The sequence below is a fragment of the Pteropus vampyrus genome, unplaced genomic scaffold, assembly GCF_000151845.1.
Source record: "Pteropus vampyrus isolate Shadow unplaced genomic scaffold, Pvam_2.0 Scaffold20, whole genome shotgun sequence".
Taxonomy (NCBI): Eukaryota; Metazoa; Chordata; class Mammalia; order Chiroptera; family Pteropodidae; genus Pteropus; species Pteropus vampyrus.
In genome coordinates, this window is record NW_011888801.1 from 14,990,979 (window position 1) to 15,014,201 (window position 23,223).

General features: G+C 35.2%; 1 protein-coding gene across 4 annotated transcripts in view; it reads right to left on the minus strand.

Annotated features, from left to right (window-relative positions):
- Positions 1-4,653: 4,653 nt before the first annotated feature.
- Positions 4,654-23,223, minus strand: part of PARG (poly(ADP-ribose) glycohydrolase) — a 116,564-nt gene continuing 97,994 nt past the window's right edge. For 2 of the 4 annotated variants that reach the window (XM_011355420.2, XM_011355422.2), the window contains 3 exons: positions 18,342-18,447; positions 6,524-6,652; positions 4,654-5,865 (listed from right to left, as the gene is read on the minus strand). In XM_011355420.2, the coding sequence (XP_011353722.1) occupies positions 5,711-5,865; positions 6,524-6,652; positions 18,342-18,447 (390 nt within the window). In that variant the 3' untranslated portion in view covers positions 4,654-5,710. The remainder of the gene's footprint in view (positions 5,866-6,523; positions 6,653-18,341; positions 18,448-23,223) is intronic. The other 2 variants (XM_011355421.2, XM_023527973.1) reach the window with 1 other exon arrangement.

Genomic DNA, 23,223 nt, shown 5'->3' on the forward strand with positions numbered 1-23,223 from the left:
CATGTAGTGTTCAGACTAAGCCAATATAATGCTAGCTAAAATAAAAGAAACTTGACCTTTTTCACCTGCAGGTAAAAGTAACATTTCCATTAGTAAATCTACTTTTTTGCTTCCAGTGCTACTTTCTCAGAATTCAAGAACCAGCGGAATCAAGATGGCGGGAACTCAAGGCAGGCATCAGGATGGCAGGAGCTGAATATCAGCTACTGTATTGACCCGTTTCCCATTTGCCCCGAGAATACTCTCTGGCAGAACTTGCAGATGCAGCGTTTACCAAGATAACTCATGGATTACAGTCCTAACCTTACCCCCCCAGGATGCCATAAAATATCTCACTTTTATTATTATTTTCATATCACTCTAGCATATCAATAGTATTTGGAAACAAATGGCATTATTCTATTTGTAGCATTCTGTTTTGAGCAGTGGTATTTCCATATACAAAACATAGTAATTCTCAATCACTGAAAATGTCAAATCCTAGAAAATGTAGTATTCCCACACACGATGTTAAATTAATGCCGGCAGCAAGATGCTTTTTTTTTTTTCCTAAACGGGAAAATGGTTAAGTCAAGAAAGGGCATTTAGGTAGCCCATCTTAACATTATAAGTTAGGCCATTTGTTTACACTCTACAACAGAGGATGTTGTGTAAGGGAGTTCAATGCTATGGTGAACTGACATAGTGCAAGGATCTTTTAAGGTTTCTAAATTGATAGCATACAAATTCATCTGGTTTTCGTAGGTTGAACTGGAACAGTACAGTGGGGAAAAAATGCTATTTGTAGGGTTTTAGATCTCTGTATAGATCTTGGTTTAGGTCTGACTGTAGAGGACAAGTCATTCATCTTTGTTTTCCTTGGCAGAGTTCAGTGATTATCCAGAGAAGGCATTCATAAGTGTCTATGAATATGTGAATAGAAACAAGGACAGTGTCCTCAGAACCTTCAAGACATCTTCCCTGTCCCTGATTCGCACTCTCTTGAGGGAAGATGGAAATTAGGAAAAGGAATGAACGTCAGGGAACATGACATCAGGAACCTGGCCAGAAAGAAATACTAATGCAGTCAGAATTCTCTTTACCTTTGGAATGTTCCTCATGCTGATGACCATCTCTACACACCTAATACCTAATATGGAATAACAAATCTGCATTTAAAAATTTTCACCAAATGCTAAAGTCAAACTCTGAATTTTTTTAATTAGAGCATGCACATGAAATCTCAAAAGTGGCATAATTATTTTGAGAAAAAAAGAGGTGGTGACAGGGGATCACAATTTCTTTATTCTCTTCCTATAAAAACCATGTAAATATTAGCATAGAATTCTCCTTATCCCCAAGTTCAAAGTCATCTTGACATGCCAACTCTACATTTAAAATAAACAATCAGGAAAAATAAAACCAGTTTATCAGATGAACACACAGTTTTGGTTGTCTTGTTTGGGTAATCTTCTACTCTAAAGGCTCAGTAGATACGTGTGTGATCTGGTGAGAGGGGGACTAAGGATACAAAGAACAGCAGTGGGTCAGTGGATTTTAGTAGTTTGTTCTAATAATTATCACATTGTTCTAAAAAGTATCCAGCCCAGCCCCCAAAGAAGGATGGGATTAAATATTCTGAGCTCAAATTCCTGCAATTCCCTCTAGATAAAGGATTGAGGTTGATCCACAGGGTTGAGAGAAGACAGTACAGGACCTCTAAATCTTTATTTTTAAAGTGAACACACTAGGATTCAAGTCTTCCTTACATCAGAAAAAAAGCCAAGAACATGCAGCCACACAGATTGGATAAGACGGAAGACAACAGGTGAGAATCTGTACAACTGCTTCTCTTCAACCAATGAAGTCTTTGCTCCATTATTCTTGGAGTGGGGTAGCTTAATATTTGGTTTCTAAAACAATATATATTGGTTGAGTACCTGCACAGCAATCATGCAGCTTGGTTATCTCCTTTCCAATCTCTTTGAAATACTGATTTGGGTCTGCCTGCCCTTAATGTCACTTCTACCAGCAAAAAAAGAGATCATTCTCTAAGAGATAATTTAATGCACCTTACTGATAACTAGTCATACATGATGAAGAATAAACTATACTGAGAATTTGGTAGAGAATAGGGGTATCAGACCGTTTGCTCTGTTAGATCCCCTACAGAGCAAGTCTTTCATGAGCTCCTGGAGGTTGAGATGGTATTCCCTAACCTCTGGGTGTCTATTAGCTCATTGGAAAAATGTACTAAAATATGTAAAGCAACTTAGAACAGTAATTAATATATACTAGGTGCTACATAAGTGTTTCCTGATCAACTATAATAGTTGACATTTATTGGGCACCAACTATGTACCAGACCCTATAATTGTTGCTTTATATACAGTATTTCCTAATGGGTGTTAATAGCTTATTTTCTAGATGACTTAAGTAAGGCTCAGAAATTTAGTTGATTTAGAGAAAGTTAAAATGTTAGCTAGGGATGTGGCCAGCATTTGAACCCAGCTTGTCTGTTTTAAAATCTCATTCCCTTTCCATTACTCCACATTGCTTCCTTAAACTGTTATTGTACGTTTGAGTAAGCTAGAAAGTGAAAAGCAAGTAAGCTATATTAAAAACTTAAGAATTCTAAACTAAAAATCTATTCATGCCTCAATAGATTAGATTAAAGAAGGGAGGGGGAAACAACACGAAATAAAGCAATAAACCCCAAATGAAAGAGAATAAAAGGCACTGTTAAATGTCTTAGATACAAATGTTAATTAGATATTTGATTTTTTTTTCCCCACAGAACAAGGTAAACATGTTCTCTCCACCTCCCTCCCTCCTCAAAAAAATGGACATTAGTTCTCATTATGTTCCATCTGATTAAACTGTCCCAATCCCAGAATGTACTGGGACAGAGAACTAGGTAGGTTTTATTCTTGGAAAGTCTTCAACCGCAAGAGAAGTCAGTCAGTTAGATGGCCCAGTCACTAAGCCTACTCAGCATTAAGAGTTGAATCTTAGATTCTATGTTCTGGAATATTAGGCTGGGTGGTTTTCATACCTGGACCTAATGACTTGTCTACCATATGAACCATCCCTATACTTTTCGTGCAATGTTTTAAAGAACTATTCACTTAGACTTGGGGCTGGGTAACTGGGAAAGAATGTGGAGATAAAAGAAATAAATGTAACCACAAATGTTTTAACAAAGCATAGAATGGGTTAGGAAGGATAGAAAAGACTTTAGTACCAGCAGAAATAAACCCAGACATGGTTAATAAAATTATACAGGTTTCAAGTACATAATTCAATAATTCATTGTATGTATATTGCATTGGATGTTCACTACCCAGTTAAATTTCCTTCCATCATCATATATTTACCACCTTTACCCTTATCTACTTCTTCCTTTCCCCCCTTTTCTTCTAGTAACCACTAAACTGTTCTCTGTGTCTATAAGTTTTTGTCTGTTTTGTTCATTTGTTGCTTTCAGTTTTATATCTCATGAGTGAAATCATATGGTTCGCAATCTTTTCTGTCTGACTTACTTCATTCAGCATAATCTCAAGATCCATCCATTTTGTTGCAAATGGCAGTATTTCATCTCTTCTTATGGCTGAGTAATATTCCACTGTATATATGTACCAAATCTTTTTTTTTTTTTTTTTAAGATGAGGCAATCCTTGGTTGACCTCACAGATTGCAAGGACCTTGTCAGCTTACAATCCCTTATTTTTTTATTTTTTATGCCTACAGCACCTGGTCTTCCTAAGTGATCTCCCATCCAAGTACTAACCAGAACCGACCCTGCTTAGCTTCCAAAATCAGACGGGATCAGGCTTGTTCAGCATGGCTGTAGCTATGTACCACATCTTATTAACCAATGTCACCCCAATAAATTAAAGAAAAATATGCTCAGTTGTAGGAAGCCAATGACAAAAGGCCACATACTGTGTGATTCCATTTATATAAAATGTGCAGAACAGACAAATCCATAGAGACACCAAAACAGATTAGCAGTTATAGGACTGAATGTAATGTAACTGCTAATGGGCATTTTTGGAGAGTTTAAATGTTCGAAATTAGATAGTGGTGATGGTTGCACAACTCTGAATACACACACACAAAACAATGAATACTTTAAAAGTGTGAATTTTATGCAATGTAAATTATATTTCAATAAAGCTATTATAAAAAGTCAAAAAAGAAAAAAAAAAAAAAAGCCAGACACCTCAGACTTTGATGATTAAAAATCTTAGTTACTATGGTCAAGAACTTCATTAATAATTGGCTGCCTTCAGGTGCCAATTTCCATTAACTTCTCAATCTCTATACAAACAAAAAGAGTTATAGATGTTGGCCAAGCTGCCCATTTTTTTCCTGTCAATACTAATACCAGGAGTTTGGACCATCTACCAAAACTCTTTATTAATAGGATTTGACTTCCAGTAGCTTTTCCTGTTAGTCGACTATAAACTAGAACTTAAACAATATGGTTTAGGATTATTTTAGAAATATAAATAAGCTTTTATGATTAAACTCTACTCTCCATTAACAAGAATTGGTATTGGCTTTCACTTTAACCTTCAAAAGACATTATTATTTATGTTTTTTGCCAGGTTTTAAATAGACACAATTGTAAATAAAGGATTTTAAACAGAGCTCCCGATAAAGCCTAAACCTAATCATTTTCCACAACTCCAGTTTTATTCAAGTTTTATGTGCTTGCACATAGACACACTTAAAGAACATATATTTACATATGTAAAATATAGATATGGGAATTTCTGAAAATGATTATTAATGAAAATTTATTAACTATATAACCTTTGAATACCAGATAAACTTCAACATGTACAAATCAGCACTAAGTTCCCAGTTCTTAAACTCTGGTTATATGAATATGCCTCAAGCACCAAGGAAGAAATAATGATCCTAATTTAAAAAGAAAAAAAAAAAATTCCAAGAAACCAAAACCTTATAACTCTTTTGAATCTTTTTTTTTTTTTTAACACTCTTTGGGGGAAAGTCTCTTTTATTCCACATTTCCTTCCATCTTGTCAGTTTCTAAAAACATTCTCAATGAAAAAAGGCAGACAACCCATAACAGATAAAGGTGATGTCTCAAAAGAACTATTTCTGGAAATTATTCTGTTAAAATACAAAACTGTTCTAACCTAGGAGATTTGCATTATGTAACATGTTTGAGAAAAAAAACCAACTCAATTTTCAAAATTCAAAAACTCAAACGATGCAATCATAACAGAGTTGGCGCTGAAAGGCTCACAGGGAGATCATTAGCAAACCTAGTTGAAGAGATTCTTGGATTTCAACTTCTTCCCTGGCATCAACGGCATCTGCTTGCTGCAGAGGCAATTTATATAACTTTATGGCATCAAAAAAGAGACCTGACAGGCTGAGCACAACCTTTTTCATGGAGTTTCATAAGAAAGCTGATGTTCAACCAAAGAAAGAACCAAAGAATAAAGATGGAAATAGAAAAAGAAAAAAAAAAAAACACAGGAAAAAATATATCTAAGCCTATGTAAGTCAGGATGGAGGGGGCTTAGATGTACAAACTGACAACTGCATATGTGTGGAAGGGACTGTATCCTTGCATACAAGTGTGGATTAAATACACATTTATATTAAGTTAAGTCAGTTCATATATCACATCTAACAATTTAAACAGGATGTTTCTGCTAAGAGGTGAAAGGAGTTCTATTCATTCTGCTCCTCAGGCCCCAGTCCTTTGTCCTGGCTGGCTGGTAGTCTCCTCACAGGACTCAACAGCATGGTATATGAATGGGTAAAGCTTGATGTCTGGTCCAGGAGTGGAACAGTTTCTGCATTCTTCATTGTAATATCGTAGCAACAGCTTATATACTTCTCCTGGAGAGTAAAAGGCCAGACCAATTTGCACATTTAGGAATACAGATGGATAAAACCTTACACTAAGGAGTACTCAGTTTAATCTCCTAAATAACATATGCTTAAATTTGACTTCTGAAAATAGAGCAGGAATTTCACATGCCTGGAAGGCTTTCCCCAAAAAGGTAAATTTTAAAAAATACCTTGAAAAAACTACTCATTAACTCATGATTAAAACAAGCTATACACAGTACATCATCCATGCATCTTTTTGGGAGTTTGTGGCACCTCTAATTCTACATTCAGCTCCCACAGTAGCAAGGCCTTTCATGTCCAACCAAAATACACTAGATAAGCATGCTGGCATGTCTGAGAAATATGACTCAGAGTGATGTCTCTAAAGTTTGAATTTACCCTCCTTACGCCTTCCCTCTTTCAGATTTCTATACACAAACATAAAAAGTTCGGTTTATTGGCCTTACTTTAATAAGCCAACATACTCTTTCAAAGACTGTGGATGACACTTTCCCAGAAAAAGTGATTCTACAAATGTTGCCTCTCTAAGACTTTGTCCCCTATCCTCAAAAATCATACTTTCATTTTTTCTTATTCACTGTGCTCCATCCAGATTTAGCAGGTGTTCCTTCTGCTAAATCCATCAAGACTATCTTCTACTTACCAATAGTCAGTTTCCTTTCAGTAAGGAAAGTGTGCATGCTGTAAATATCTCTCATCAGTTCCGAGTCCCCAAAGGTGAAATAAACCACATCTCGTTCAGCTTCAGCAGCTGCCAGTATCTGTATTAAGGCTGTAGCAAAGAGAGAAAAAAACACAGCTATATTATGACACTTTTCATCAAAACACCTTTAGTTCCTTCAGCCAGCTAAATTATAGCTGGTACACCACAGCTTTAATCCTACATTAAAGATTTATAAAACCTAATATATACATTATTAGAAATGGCAAATACAGGATGAGTATAAATTATCTAGTTATATGACTTTTCAGATATACTGCTGAGACTATCATTAACCCACAGAATTCCCACTCAAGCACCTTTGTAGGAAAACAAACAAAGGAAGGTGCTTTAGTGGTAGTACAGTCAAGGCACTAAGGTGGTATTTTCTTGCTTATATTAATCTGGAACTAAAATTTTTGTGTTTGCTTGCTTGATTTAATCATTTTATCTTATTATATAGTCACTGGTCTTTTGTATCACAGGAGTCTCTGTGACTTTCCCTGACCAAGGTACTTATGGGGTTCTAATGGTCTCATTAAAACCTATGGCAATGAGAAAACTCAAAGTGGGTTAGACAGCACACCCTCATCCCTCCTGCACTCCCTTCTCTACCTAATCACTGCAGCATGGAATGAATGCTACTGAAAACACTGGACAGTAACTCTGGTGTGCTAGAATGGGAAAATCATTTAGAATCACTGTCCCCAGGAATCTAAGTTACAAATCACTGAGCCTCAAGTTACGTTTCCAAAAATTAAGTTCCTTTATAATCTTCACCTCAATAGACACAATTTATTTAACAAAACTGAACATAGGTACAATAAATGCCCTTTTGCTAGATATATCTTTTTCCTTGATAAAAACAGGGGTAGTAGTCTAAATCAGGATAAGTTTTGTATAGTTTTGATTTTTGAGAGGATGTTAATATTCTACATATTCAAAAATAAAATTAAAACAATAAAAATGGAAATGGGAAGGAACCTACAATTGAAAGTAAACTAAAACAAATGAGCCCTGTTTTATTTTAAAATAGTAACATAAAAACACTGAAGGGGAAGGAAAAAGGAAAGGATGAAAGAAAGTAACTTATGAACACAACATTTGACTAATACACCCTAAGTCTTTGGCAAGAAGGAAAGAATTACAAACAAATCCCCGACCCTTTTTGCTAGGTTTGCTTACCAAAGCAATTCTGAAAGTATTTTTAGATATCTTTCAGGATTGAGCAAATGAGGCAATGTATTGATATTGTTGGGAGCTGGGGTTCGCTCTATGGGAGGACACACAAATATGGAACAGGGAAAGACAAAAAAATAACTCGAGGGGACATACTGAAATGGAAGACACTGATGTATACTCATGACATCTAAAATCTGTGTGTGTGTGTGTGTGTGTGTGTGTGTGTGACAGAGAGAGAGAGAGAAGAGAGAGAATGAGAGCGAGCGAGCTCTAAAGAACAGATTTTGTAGTTCTGTGTGCTGAAAAAAAACAAAAAAGAAGAGACATCCCAGTAGCAATGAACACACCTTGTGCCCAGATCTTGGTATTTAATACTATTTCCCTTAAAAGGAACTGGAATTCAGGGAGATGCCTGATTCCATGGTTTGGACAGGACAGGTACAAGACAAGCCCAAAATATTCTGCAATACCAGAGGGTAAAAAAATGCTAAAAGAAAAAAAATGATGGGGGTAAAATTGATGGGAGCTTGTCACAAGGCTACAGAAGCCAATTTGCAGAAGATTCTACTAGCCAAAACTGGATAAGCTAAGTACCAAAATATTAAGTAAAATAATAAATTACGAACCATTGAAAAAATATGAATTTCTGAATCTACACCAATAATACATAGTAAATAAATAGAGGAGAGGAAGGAAGGCTCTTTGTTCACAGAAAAAAGCCAAAAACTAACCAGGAATTGTGGAGGAAGTGTGAGAACGAGATAATTCTCTTTTTGTAACCATCATGGTAAAGATTGAATCAGGCAAAAATCATTAAAGCATGCTAAATCTAGGTGACATTTTGCAAGTGTCTTCCCATAGACTACTTATTAGCTACAAGAAAGGAAAAAACTCACTGTCTATACAGTGGAGAGATCAGACAACGCCTTGACTGGGTGATCAAAATTAACATCACCAATGGGGTCAGATGGTCATCAAGTGCCTTTAAACACTATCACCCAAATAGTGCTCTAACCAACAATGCATAATCTCAACCTAATTATGAAGAAACAGCAGACAAACTCAAAGAACATTGTATTCTTCAAACATGTTGATGTTATAAAAGACAAAGAATGGCTGTGGAAATACTCTAGATTCAAAAGGAGGCTAAAAGACATGACAATTAAATGCAAAACCTGATTCTAGACCTGGTACTGGAGGGCAAAAGGGCTATAAATGGTTTTATTAAGGCACCTGACAAAATTGGAACATAGATTATAAGAGTAGATAAAAATATTCTATCGATGTATAATTATGAACATAATAACTATAATGCGTTTGTTGTATAAGAAAATATTTTGTTTTTAAGAAACATTGAAGTATGTAAGAAAAAGGGCATAATGTTATAACTTAAGCTCAAATGGTTCAGAAAAAAATTGTGTGTATATAGATACAGTCTATGTACATACACAGAGGTGTTAATTTTACTTTTTGTAACTTTTATAAATTTGAAATTATTTGCAAATAAAGTTTTTAAAATTATGTAGAAAGGAAAAATATTTTTAAATTTAACTAGTAAATTTGACATGGTTGAGCATCCCCAGGTTTGAGAAAGAATCTAAGACATTATACTACATGTGAGATCCTAAAATACCAAAGTATGTCCTAATTTCCAAACTAATATTTATTGAGTACCCACAACATGTGAAGTGCCATGACTAGGCCTCATTAATCTCAGAGTATTGAAAGTAATTAATCTCAAAATAGAGATATTTTAATTAAAACTGCTCAACCAACTTATGTATATATTAAAGTTTCAGTACACTAAATTTCAAAAGGTTCCTAATTAACCTAAACTACACATAAAAATGAAAACTAATGAATCGTCGCTTACCTCTACCAATCTTTTAGTGTGAATGAAAATTTGACTTTAAGTCAAATTTCCTATTTATAAAAGGGGAGGGGACCCAAGAAATGTCCTTATAGTCCTACTTCCTCCTCATATATAGAAATACTAGATAACTGGTCATTTGCAATTTATGAAAATGAAATATTAATAAAAACATTTAAAATTTATCTCCCAATTTATTTTTTAAATGCTTCCCAGGCCATTTTGTCCTTGTGGATAGGCTCTTAGAGCTAAGCTTGACAGAGCTAGCAAAAAGAGGCTAGATCCTAATAAGAGAAACCAATTCACATTACATTCTTGATTTCATATCTATTTCTGTTTGGATACACACTGTAACATAAGCATATTGGAACTGGAGACAGGAGTCCTAGTTCAGTGCTCACTCTTCTGCTAGCTATCTAGCTCTATGACTAGCCAAGTCACTTAACTCTCTTTCCGAATTTCCCCCAGCTATGCAATGAAGTTCAATCGGATCCCTAAAGACTCTTTCAGAGTATAGAATTCCATAATCTCTGCTATAATTTTTCCCCTTGCATTGGCTATTAGACTATAAATACACAAATGAAATTTTCAGAAATATATATTAATCTTAAACCTAGATACATCAGTAATCACTTACACAAGATCATTTTAAACAGAACTGAATTCAGACCTCACTATCTACATCTCCAAGACCTTTGTAAATCTAGAGAATTGTGTCTCACGACTTAAGTGAACTCTCTTGTATCATAAATCTAATAGGTAGTGTGGACTGACTCCAAGTATAATATAAAAGTATCAAATTCTAACATCAAACACAACTAGGTGCCAAAATAATCACTTAAATTAACCTGCAGGGAGCTTGGTTTTAATTTTCTTTCTGGCATCAACGTTAAGCTATGAAAAAAATTCAAATAAATATGAATAACATCAAAAAACAATTCATAGTGTCTTCCTGCAACAGATGAATAAAAAAAATTAGTAAAATGATGGATACACCACAGGTGTGGTTTAAGACCATTAGCACATAAAATTAATAACAAATGCTAATATGGCATGCTTAACAGTTCTAGTAACTTTATAAGCACAAACTCAAGATTTATGATTAACTCACTTAATCCTTAGAGAAATTGAATATTAGTATTATCTCAATTTTGAAAATAAGGAAATATAGGCACCAAAGGAGTAATTTGTCTATAGCACAGAGCCAGAAAACTGTGGAGCTGAGATTCAAACCCTGGCAGTCTGAATGAAGGACTTGCACTCTCACTCACTATGCTGTAAAGCTGACATGCTAAGTCAACCTGTTCTATTCCAAGCAAATTTACCATATGCCAGTCAGATGAACTGCCTCAAATTTTTATTTACATTATTTAAATGCATGCTGGCAAGCAGGCTAAAATAGTATAGATTTGAAAGTACTACTGAAGTCTTTCTAATGACATCCAACATGTTTTCGGAGCTCTCATGCCCCCATTATCCTGAAAGCACAAGCACTACTACCAGCCCCAAAAGCTTTTAGTTCACTCTTCAGGGCCAATTCTTATTCCCTAATTGTCTTGTCCTCTGGCTTCTGTTTTTAATATTGACACCACTTGCCCACCCCAGTACCCCCCAACCTCCCAGCAGATATTACCAAAGGCTCAATCTTTGGTCCTTTCATCTGCTTTAATTGTTTCCTCCCTACAAGAATTCAACCACAATCTCTAGAATGTCAATTCTCAAATCTTCATCCAGATACAGTTTGTGGTCAATAAAGATTAAATAGCAAGAGCACATAAACTGGGCTCTTGGGGATTAATCCTGGTTTGAATCCTAGCAGTGCCACTTGATATTCCCGTAATCCCAGGCTAGTTACTTATCTCTGTATGTCTCAGTTATCCCATCTATAAAGGTAAAAATAACACCTACCTAACAGGCTGTTATAAGCTAATACATGTAAGGAAAAACATTTCGTATAATCCCTACAACACAGATTGCAATTGAACATGTTTAACAACATATATTGGTTTGTGAGGAAGATAGGCCAAGTTTAAATGTTGGTTCTGACACTTAGTAAGTGGTTCTCTTTGGGCAGGTTTATTAGCCTCTATACAAACCTTGGTCTCTTCATCTTAAAAATGAGGCTATAAACTGCAGAGTAATTATGCAAACTAAAGAAGAGAATGTGGCATTTCTTACACATGGCTGAACACCAGCAACTCCCAGAGTTAAAAAAAATTCCCAAAGCCCTTTCCCAGATCCACTAATTCAGTGGCATCTCCAAGGTGCTGATAACCATTCCACTTACTCCAGACACTTTGAATGCACTAACATACAAGACTCCATTCTAGGCACTGGGCCCTACTGACGAGAACAAAGCAGAAATGTTAAGGAAGGGATATTTTACTTAAGTGTGTAGGAGCAAGGCTGAGAAAAATAGAGACTGTTCTGACAGAAGGAAGCAAAGGGAAGAGGAACCTGTGGCAGACAAATTGGGGTAACCTTGCCCAATAATTCTATTCCTCTACCTTCTATTTTTTTGAGTCACCCTTTTCCTACTTCCACAACCAGACTTTCCACAAACCCCAAAACCAAAGTGATAGGCTAAGACAACCAAGGCAAGGTAGAAAATGATTTATTAGCATTGTCCGGGCTCATATCTTTTCTAGAACAATGGTTTTTCTGGAGTTTAGCTATCTTGACTCCAAAATAGCAAAATAACTAGTGAAGACATCATTTAGGTTTGATATAAATGGGCCATAAGGTATAAAAGAAAGCTAATTTATAAATAAATTTCTATGATCTCAGAAAACTTTTTGTTGAATGTGAATATGTAATAAAAACCAACTGGAAATCCTCTTGATCTCATTAGGAGATGTATCCAGTCTTTACTGACTTCTGGGCTACAACAATTTGGTCCAAGTGATGGGAAAGTGATCTAAGTTAGTCAAATTAGAGTATTTCCATAGAAGTTTTAAACAAAGGAGTCTTGGTGTACACTTAGGGCAGAAGCCCACACCACTGTCTCTACGGAGATGAGATGAATAAAGTTGCGAAAAACAAACCCAAACCAAAACAAAACAAAAAACTCAAAACCAAAAAAACACTGCTTCTACCTTAACAATGAGAAAAGGCAAAGTGATCTACGGAATCATAACTTTTCTTGAGTCTACCAGGGAACTGAGTTTGCAAGGCAACTTTGGCATGACAAGCCCCTCCAAGAGATGAAACACAGGTACTATTATCTTCGAAAGAGCACAGGAGAAAGAGGTGGCCACCATACAAATGGGTGAGAATAAATTAACTAAAACTAACAACATTTTAAAAGCCAAGTGTGGACTAGGGGGTCACTTTGGAATAGCTAGGACCCCAGAAATAAGGAGAGTTCACAATCGCTCAAAAGTTTTTCCATGGGCCTCCACAGAGTGCTCAGAAAGATGGAAGGTCAGGCAGGAGGACAGAGAGAGACCCTTTGTTAATCCTGGTGTGCAGGAGGTAACTGGCTGCTGCTAGTGGACAGGCACCGAGCTCTTCCCTCTTCCTCATGTCTCTTCTATCCTACCTTTTGGCTCCTAGGCCCATTGGTTGCCTGGGGAAGAAAGTTGTTAATAATATCTGTTGTATGAATGAATGTATGGAAAATATTCTGTGAATAGCTATAAGTATAATACACAATGAAAGCAATTCAAAATTAAATTGTTATAAATTTTACAACTCATGCACAATTAGGCAACAAGCATATTAAAAATATTTAGCCTTATTTCTAAAGAAATACAAGTTTATGGATTTACACATTCCCATAATTTCTCCCTTCATAATTTTTTTAAAACTATCCTCCCTTCCTTCTTTCTCTTATAAGGTAAGGATAGCAGCTGATAGCATCAGAAGAATCTTTAAGAAAAAGTTGGCCAGTAGAGAAAAAGTTAATATTGGCCCTGTGTTTATCTTCTCTCAGAGGGTTTTAGTTGTCCAACATTTTATCATCTATCAATACTCTGACTTGGACCATAGCCTCTGATTCTTCTTTATGCAACTGCTCTATCTCCTTAATAGTGGTTCATTAGCAAACATCTTTCTTGGTGCTTTCTTCTCTTCGAAATTAATCTAGGATTTAAGTGCCCCCTTGCACACGTCTGCAATGTGACTAACAAGAAGGTAGTCTTATAAAAGAGGGGCTTATACCAGTCGGATGGCTGACATTTTTAACTCATTTTTTAAAAAAATTCAATTTATTGAGGTGACATTGGTTAATAAAATTATATAGGTTTCAAGTGTACAATTCGATAATGTGTCATATGTATACTGCATTGTATGTGCACCATCTAAAGTTAAATTTCCTTTTGTCACCGTATATTTAACCCCTTTACTCTTTTCTACCACCTCCCTTCCCCCTTTTCCCTCTGAACCACTAAACTGTCGTCTGTGTCCATGAGTTTGTTCATCTGGTCCATTTGTTACTTTTCGTTTTACATCCCATATATGAGTGAAATCATATGGTTCTCAACTGTTTCTGCCTGACTTATTTTGCTTAGCATGATAATCTCAAGATCCATCCATGTTGTGGCAAATGGTAGTATTTCATTTTGTCTTATGGCTGAATAATATTTCATTGTATATACATATCACATCTTCTTTATTCAATTATCTATCAAAGGGCATTTTGGTTGTTTCTATGTCTTGGCCACTGTGAATAATGCTGCAAGGAACATCTGGGTATATATACTTTTATGGATAAGTGTTCTCAAGTTTTTTGTGTAGACACCCAGAAAAAAGATTGCTGGGTCATAAGATAATTCTATATTTAATTTTTTGAGGAAGCTCCATACTGTTTTCCATAGTGGCTGTACCAATTTACATTCTCACCAGCAGTGTTTGAGGGTTCCTTTTTCTCCACCGCTCCAACACTTTTTATTATTTGTCCTGTTGATGCCAGCTATTCTAATAGGTGTGATATGGTATCTCATTGTGGTTTTGATTTGCATTTCCCTAATAGCTAGTGAAATTGAACATCGTTTCATATGTCCATTTATGTCTTCTTGTGAGAAGTGTCTGTTCAGGTGCTCTGACTGCTTTTTAATTAAATAGTTTGGTTTTTTAATTGTTGAGTTATATGAGTTCTTTGTATAATTTGGATATTGGCTCCTTATCGGAAGCTGCAAATATCTTCTCCTATTCAGCTGGTTGCCTCTTTTGTTTGCTGATGGTTTCTTTTGCTGTGCAGAAGCTTTTTAATTTGATATAGTCCTATTCGTTTATTTTTGTTTTTATTTCCCTTGCCTTTGAGGTCAAATTCACAAAAGCCTCTCTAAACCCAAGGACATGTAAAAAATTGAGATATGACATATTAATGTTATATTAGTTTTTGGTGTAAAACATAATGATTTGATATTTGAATATACTGAGAAATGACGACCACAATAAGTCTAGTTAGCATCCATCACCATGCATAGTTACAAAATTTTTTTTCTTGTAATGAGAACTTTTAATGTCTACTCTTATCAACTTTCAAATATACAATATGGTATTATTAACTATAGTTGCCATGCTGTACATTACATCCCCATGATTCATTCATTTTATAACTGGAAATGAATGACTCCCTTCACCAGTTTCACCCCAACCTCCAACCCCTGGCAACCACCAATCTGTTCTTTGTATCTACATGTTTGGTGTTTTATTTATTTTTTTTAGCTTCCAAATGTAAGTAAGACTATATGGTATTTGTCTTTCTATGTCTTACTCATTTTACTTAGCACAATGCTCTCAATGTCTATGTTGTCAGAAAATTTTTTGATTTTAACAAAAACAATGTATACTCACAACAGAAAAATACAGATTAAAAAGAAAATAAAGAACATCTATATCCCTCACCTCAAGACAACCACAATTGACCTTTGCACATAAACAGATAAACATAGAAAATCTTAAATATGTGTATAATATTTTATACTCATAATTTAATTTTTAAAAGGCTTATATTACATATATTGTGTATTTCCCCCCAATTTGGCAGATTCCAAAAACATCCTTCCATATCAGCAGTTATATTTCTGTAATAGTTAATAATAATGCCTGCATAATATTTCATTACATAGATATACCATAACTTCTTTCTTTTTAAAATCAATTTTAGTAAACAATCCACACCCAAGGACATTATGACTGCTCACAATTTTTATGATTATTCAAGCAAATAAAGAGGACAAAATGGTCAAAAGTCATTCCAAAGTTTAAATCTCGATAATTAAGAAAATGAATTATACAATGAAAATTTTTGTACCATGCTTGTTAGTCACCAGAGGAAGCAAAGCTGCAGTCTAAATTCTGTACCATAAAGAAAAGAAATGAAATAAACACATTTATAAAGCTTCTCAAATTGTCCATCATAAATGACCAAGGCTTATGGCAGACCTGGTTTCTAGACTGATGACATGAATGTACTCTTACTTAAGAGAAAACAGAAAAAAGTGTCTGTCACAAGATCAGTAAGTCCAGAGTGAAAAACAGGTTTCTTCAAACAAATTCAGGATGACAAAGAATTTCATAAAATGAAAACCAGAAATCCCTTTTCTATAGACTTTCAAAACACTGAAAATAGATGCAGTTTTTGTTTTTGAATATGAAGAAAGTGTGGATGAAAGTCTTTTGAATGAAGAAACAGGAAAGATTTTTGAAGCATACCACAAAAATGTGAACACATAAAAATTAATACCATATGACAACAACCCAACAGGCTGAAATAAATGAAAAAACTGAGAAAAATATCTGCAACATGTGACAGTTAAATAATTAATATTCCTTAATATACAAAGAATTATTACCAGCCAATGAAAAATCGAAACAACTCCCTAAGAGCTAAATGGGCAGAAGATGTGAAAAAACAATTCACAAAACAAATAAAAATGGCGAATAAACATATAAAAATTATTGAATCTCAGAGAAATTAAAAAGAACGACAATCCCTTCTTTGTGAGGTTGCCTGTGCAAGGAAGACAACAGAATTCGAGACAGTCTTTCAGAAGGACAATTTGCAACAAGTATCAAAATATAAAGTATATACATCCTTTGAATCATTAATCTTACTTCTAGTAATTAATCCTAAGGAAACGATTATATATAACATAATTATATACTCTAGTATTGCTTAAAATATAAAGAAAATAAATCAATTATCTATGAATAGAGAATCAGTAAAATAAATTATGGTATATAGGTACATAAAACAGAAAGGCATGTAGCTATTTAAACATGTCAACAGTAGATCTGCACTTGTTGATGAAAGCCATCCATGAGACTACGGTTTTCAAAGTGAGGAAGTTATGGCATAGAATATATGGTGTTATTCTATTAATGTCAAATGGTTACACAGATTGTGACATAGAAATATCTGAAAAGACAGTCACTAGAAAGTTAACAGTGAATTCTGGTGATTTTCACATACTTAATGATAACTTTCTGGATTTAAAATATAATGATGTGTGATTTTTACAAAAATAAGACTCATAAATTATGACAGACTCAACTGTTCTATTTTCAACATGATGGAATTTATTTATATCTAGTTTGGCTACCAAGGCCAGCTGCCTCTTTTACGCTTGCTTTGTTTTCTTGTTACGCTGATAAGTGTAATATAACAAAGAATTTGTCTGGTCTTAGTCCTGGGTTCCTGGCAGAAGCTTCAAAAACTCTTGGAATTTCCTGAGTGAGTGTCTTTATTATGCTAATGAGGTGACTCCTAGTAGGCCCCTCGATAATTTCAGCATTCAGATTTTTAGCTATTGACCCCCAGGGAGTGAAGGGAAGCCTGGAAATTAAGTTCAGTGATGTGGCCAACAATCCAATGATGCCTATGCACAAAGTCTTAATAAAAACTTTGGACACAAAAGGTCAAACAATCCAATGACTGTGTACGAAGTCCCAATAAAAACTCTGGACACCAAAGGTCAGTGGAGCTTGCTGGTTGGCAAACACATTGATGTGCTGTGAGAGTGACTGACCTGACATCACCAGGAGAGGGCGTGGATGCTTTGTAGTAGCTCTCAGATCTCACCCTATGTGTACCTTTATAATAAAATTGTAATAGCACCTTCCTGAGTTCTGTGAAATCACTTCAGTAAATTATCACACCTGAGGGGGATCATGGGAACTTGCCAAATTGGTAGCCAGTTGGTCAGATGCATGGGTGGCCGGGGGTAACACCTACCTCGACCCTAGACTTTTGGCTAGAGCCTGAAATAGGGGCAATCTTGTGGAGGACTCTGCCTTTAACCTGTGAGGTATATGCTAACTCTAGGCAGTTAGTATCAGGATTGCATTGCAGCACACCCAGTTTGTGTCAGACCTGTAACCATCCTAAGATATAATACTATTTTCTATAACTGATAATTTTGAGAGTAGAGCAAATGTCATAATCTAGTAAATGGCCTATAGCTTTGTTGATAACGTTTTGTGATTTTTTAATAACATAAACAATAAAATTCAAGAAATGTTTATCCTTGGGTACCTAAATACTGAATAGAGAGGGAAGAGTGACCTCTGATGGGAAATAGCAAATAAAAATAAGAATTCCTTTAAACACTGTAAGAAAAAGAGGATGGTGTCAAGTATTCTTTTTCTCTTATCTTAGATCTTTGTGGTTTCTTACGATAAAATATTAGAATTCCAGTTTGAAGGACTAACCTTTCCTCCAAATCAGAATGCTATTATCCTTATAACAATTTATCCACTCACCTTTTAATCTAGCATCACCCCCAAAGGCACCACAGCCCCAGTTTCCTGTGGCCACTGCAGAAAGATTCTCTGAAGAAACTCCAGGACGGAGAAATCCACAGTAAGCCTGCAGGATGAAAGAAATATCAAAGCACATAAGTGACTAGACATTAACAGGAGTTTTGACTGATGTACTTGGATCACTATCTATTATCAAGCTTATGTTATCTTTCCTTTCTTTCTTAGGGGCCAAAGTAGAGGGGAGGAAATAGAAAATTGTGGGATTATACATGGAGGAAAGTAAGAAATGATCAATTCTAATTATTTATTTGCTTTGATGCTGGTCAAATCAAAGCTCTTAAACCAATTCTTTTTCTGATTCAGATATAAAAATGGAGATCTCAGAGATATTTCAAGAACTGATAGTACCACAATTACAAGCTACCAGGAACTAACTAACTAACGGGAGGAAAGACACTTAAGACACTGTTTTATTAGAATGCTTCTGATCACCATTTTTTCATTAAGGTAAAGAATTATTACTATTATGCTTCCTCAGCACTCGCTCTCTGAATTATTGGGACTGGATCAATAACTGGGATTAGATTTAAAATGTGCTTCCTGCCACTAAAATGCTTACTAATGAGCAAGCAATTATATACAAAAGGGATTCCTACACCTAGTTACAAAATAACCTTAGGATCCCTTCCAGCTCCAAGATTTTCTAGTTTCACAGCTCTGTTTTACAGAATATTTAAAAATTTGCCTGTAACCTGAGAAAATAACAATATATCCCAAGGATGCTAAGTATTAATTACATGAACAGTTCATTTTGTATACGAGAAGACTGCAGTTTAAGGCCCCAGAGTTTCTGATTTCCATTTCTTTGTTATCAGCCTAGTTGGTTTTTTTGCCTCCTAGGGGTTTTTAGTTTTTTTAAAACTATCAGACTATATTTAGAAGTTGAATATAATAGCAAAGCAAATCTCCCCTTGGCTCTCTCAAGTACAACGAGAAGCCTAAAATATAGCTTATGAATAACAGTAAATAAAATAAAAAGAATGATCTGTGACAAATGTTCCCAAGGAAAAAGCAAGAATAAAGATGCTCTATGAAACCCACACAGAAATATAGCAAATTGCTCTCTGAAGTTTCCACAAAGGTATAAAAAATTTATACATTGTCTGGGTAAATTAACAAGGCTATTCCTTCCACCCTCTCCTAGGCTGTAAATCTTGACAGATATTAATTACAAGTTGCTACCAGACCATTACTCACAAATTACATGTATAACCAGATGTAGGAAGCTTCTGAAAAACTCTTTCAGGTAAAAAATATCAATGACCTCAACTTTTTTAGCAGGTTCTTGAAAGATACAGCCTCTCTGCCTTTACGCCAACAAGAGGGAGAACAAACTCACTGTCAGAGTATATAAGTTTGCCACTTGGTTTCCTATCAAATTCTCCTACCATGCCCAAATCAAGAGGAAGATTTCTTAGCTTTCTATTTTGTGTCATTTCTGTTTTGTACTGTCAGAATGGTTTAGTTTCTTCCTCACTGCTGTCTGGACTAACTTTAATGAGCAAAAATAGCTTAGTGAAACTAAAGCCTAACAACAGAGAATTTGAAATATTTAGATTATTAGAAGCAAAATCTAATGTAAAGTATTAGCCAATTTTACCAAAAAAAAAAAAAAAATGTCTATCTTAGAAAATGGCCATAACTAGAACAAACCATAAAAATGAAATTAACTTGCATTTGGTGTTTTCATCAAATAAAATCAAACTTTGAAAATTAGTCAGATAGCAATTTAATGATATAAAATAATTACATAGTTATTAGATATAAAGCATAACTTTTTATGATTAAATAAAAATTCTTTTATTCTATTAAAGGCAAGCATCTCCAAGGTCAGAAATAGGAAAAAAGCAGCAAGCTCCTATGACTCCCCTTTAGAGAGACAACCCATGCTTTTTCATTTTCCAGTAAGAAGGATCCCTCAAATGCTAGAGACGAGGTCAGGGCCACTAATCAGGAATCCCTTCCTTTTACAGGAGTAATTGAAAAAACAAAGACTGGATGAGGGCAGAGATCTAAAAAGAGTTGCCAAGTTCATAACTCATAGGGCAAGGTACTAAGAGCTCTCAAGAGTTCCCCACAGGCAATAAATACTTTACTTTTTCTCTACCCAGAGTCAGAACACTTGAAGAGATTACTGAGAACAGTAAGACTCAAAGAAAGCCAGCTCAAGCTTTACTCACAACCTGACATGACATTCCCCAATGACAGAGTTAGTTATTTTTTCTAATAAATAGCTTTAAACAAGGGGTAAAAAAGAAAGTATTCATACCTCAGGACAGTAAGTAGAAGATATCAATGAAAACTCATATCTCAGAATGAGTTTTGATGGGAAGAGAAGAGAGGGAAGATAATTTTGTAGTCCTGAAAATTTCAAAAGAGAACTTTAAGAAGCAAGAAGCAGGAGGAAAATATTAGTATCTAAAGTTAAAAACTAGAGCCCAGTCAGGAAGAGTTGAAGATAGTGATGTAGAAAGAAGCAAAGAAAAGAGTTGTAAAATTCCAAGAGGCCCAGAATTGGGCCCAGGAAATAGCTGGTACTCAGGGGAATAGTCATAAACATCCATGCATGGACATGCATGAGCACATACAACCTTAAGTAAGAACTGAGTCTTCAACATTAATTTTAGCAGACCCAAGGAGATACAATTAAACTACATCTTCACTATACTGTGAATATATTATACTGTTTGCTAGATTAATAATTTAATAAATACTGTTCCTAAAGAGTTACTTAATTATATGAAGTCAATCTACCATAATTGTTTAACTTAAATTAATACATAGCTGGTACTGATACTGATGTCCTGAGCTTTTAGAATATTGTAATTTCTTAAAAACAAAAATATTAAAAAATCCTTAAGAATCTTGGGAATATAACCAATAATATTGTGTTAAGTTAGCATGATGACTAGAATTGGTGGAGTGATCACCTGTAAGGTATAAAAATGTCAAATTACTATATTATACACCTGAAACTAAAATAAGTAATTTAATAATGAATACCAACTATACTTAAAATAATAATAAACAAATTAAACAAATTTTTGGACTACAATAAAATAATATTAATTAGGAGGCTTAAAATTATCCTTAGATTCAGTAATAACTTTGTAAATTTCTTTTGATTAAATAGCAACAGTACAAATATGTTCATTACTATACTATGTATAATAGAGAAAAACTTGGAACTACTTAATCGTTCAAAAAGTAATTAAGTATAATATATCAAACCAATTTTATGAATATTAAACACATTGTGAAGATTATTAGAAAGTAATTAAAATATTTATAATACATGGTTAAATTAAATAAGTAAAATACAAAATTATAAGTAACTTTTGAACATTTTAATATGAAACTGTTCATGTAGAAAGATCTATACAAATGAAAACAACTATTTAAAAGGTAGAATTATGGGTGACATTTTTGTCTTTAAAATAATTGTAACATTAGTAAACCGATTTTGCTTTTTAAAAATGTAATACAAAATCAAAGAATTGAAAAAACAAATGGCATAGACGATATAGCCTTTATTCACCTCTCTTGCGACCAAATCAAAGTTGTGACCAAATCAAAGTTGTGACAGAAACACGGAGCAAACAACAAGGAAAGTCACCTGGGATCTAGACAAACAGAGCACTATAACTAGAGAGAGAAATAATTAATCAGCCTGTAATGGTAGAAGGTAAGAGCGGACGAAGACCGAAGGCTGCCTGGTCCCAAGCGACTGAGTGGAACAGAAGAAGCTGCAGCAGCAACAGCCAGCAGCTGTGGATGCCTCTTAAAGGGGCTGTGCCCATGAATGGACTTTTGTGGTGACGGACCTGCTGGCTCTGAGCACTAGCGCCCAGTTGGCAGCTCGGGGGGCATCAGAGACTTACAGAGGAGCACCGAGTTGTCGGAGTGAGGGATGAAGGCGAGGCTCTCTCCTGGGGAGAGGTGCAGACAGTATTCATTGTTCCTCTGTTCAGCCCTCCACCTCCCAGTGTGTGGACTCAATGCTGCCATAGCTAAAACATCAAACTGGTGAACAGAGGTCACTCTGCCCAGAGGATTCCCTGAAACTCCGCCTCCCACAACTTGCGGCCACACCCAAGCCACATCCAGGTGTGTCCTCAGCTAATCAGGTGCACCTTGCTGAGCAGCGCCTAGACTCACACTGGAGGCAGCTGGCCTCGGTCTCTGGTGTGGTTTCCTGAGGCAACTATAAGCACAGCATCTGTGGATTGCTTGCTGAATCTTGACAGGTGGCCCTGGAGAGGCACAGGCTGGGGCTAAACTTGGCCTGCAGCTGAACTCCTCTCAGGATTGTGCCACCAGACACCTACTATACACAAAGAGACACTAATAAGACCGAGAAACTTAGGAGCTTTGCTTAGTACATAGAAGCAGACACAGAAGGCAGCCAAATGGGAAGACAAAGAAGCAGAAACCATATGAGAGAACAGAACAGAGATCCAGGAATAATGGAGTCAAGCAATCTAACAGATGCAGAGTTCAAAATGCTGGTTATAAAGATGCTCCATGAACTTAGGGGAAGTGTAGATGAATTCAGTGACAACTTTAACAAAGAGATAAAAAGCATAAAAATAGAAATGGAAATTATAAAAGGGAATCTGTCAGGAATGAGGAATACATTATTTGAGATGAAGAGTGTATTAGATGGAATAAACAGAGTAGATAAAAAAAAGAAGAGGATCAAAACACCGATATAGAGATAGGAAGCCAAGGATAATCAATCAGAATGGCAAGAAAAAGAAAGCCAAGACTATAATAATAATTTAAGGAGCCTATGGGACACTGCTAAATGTAAAAATATCCG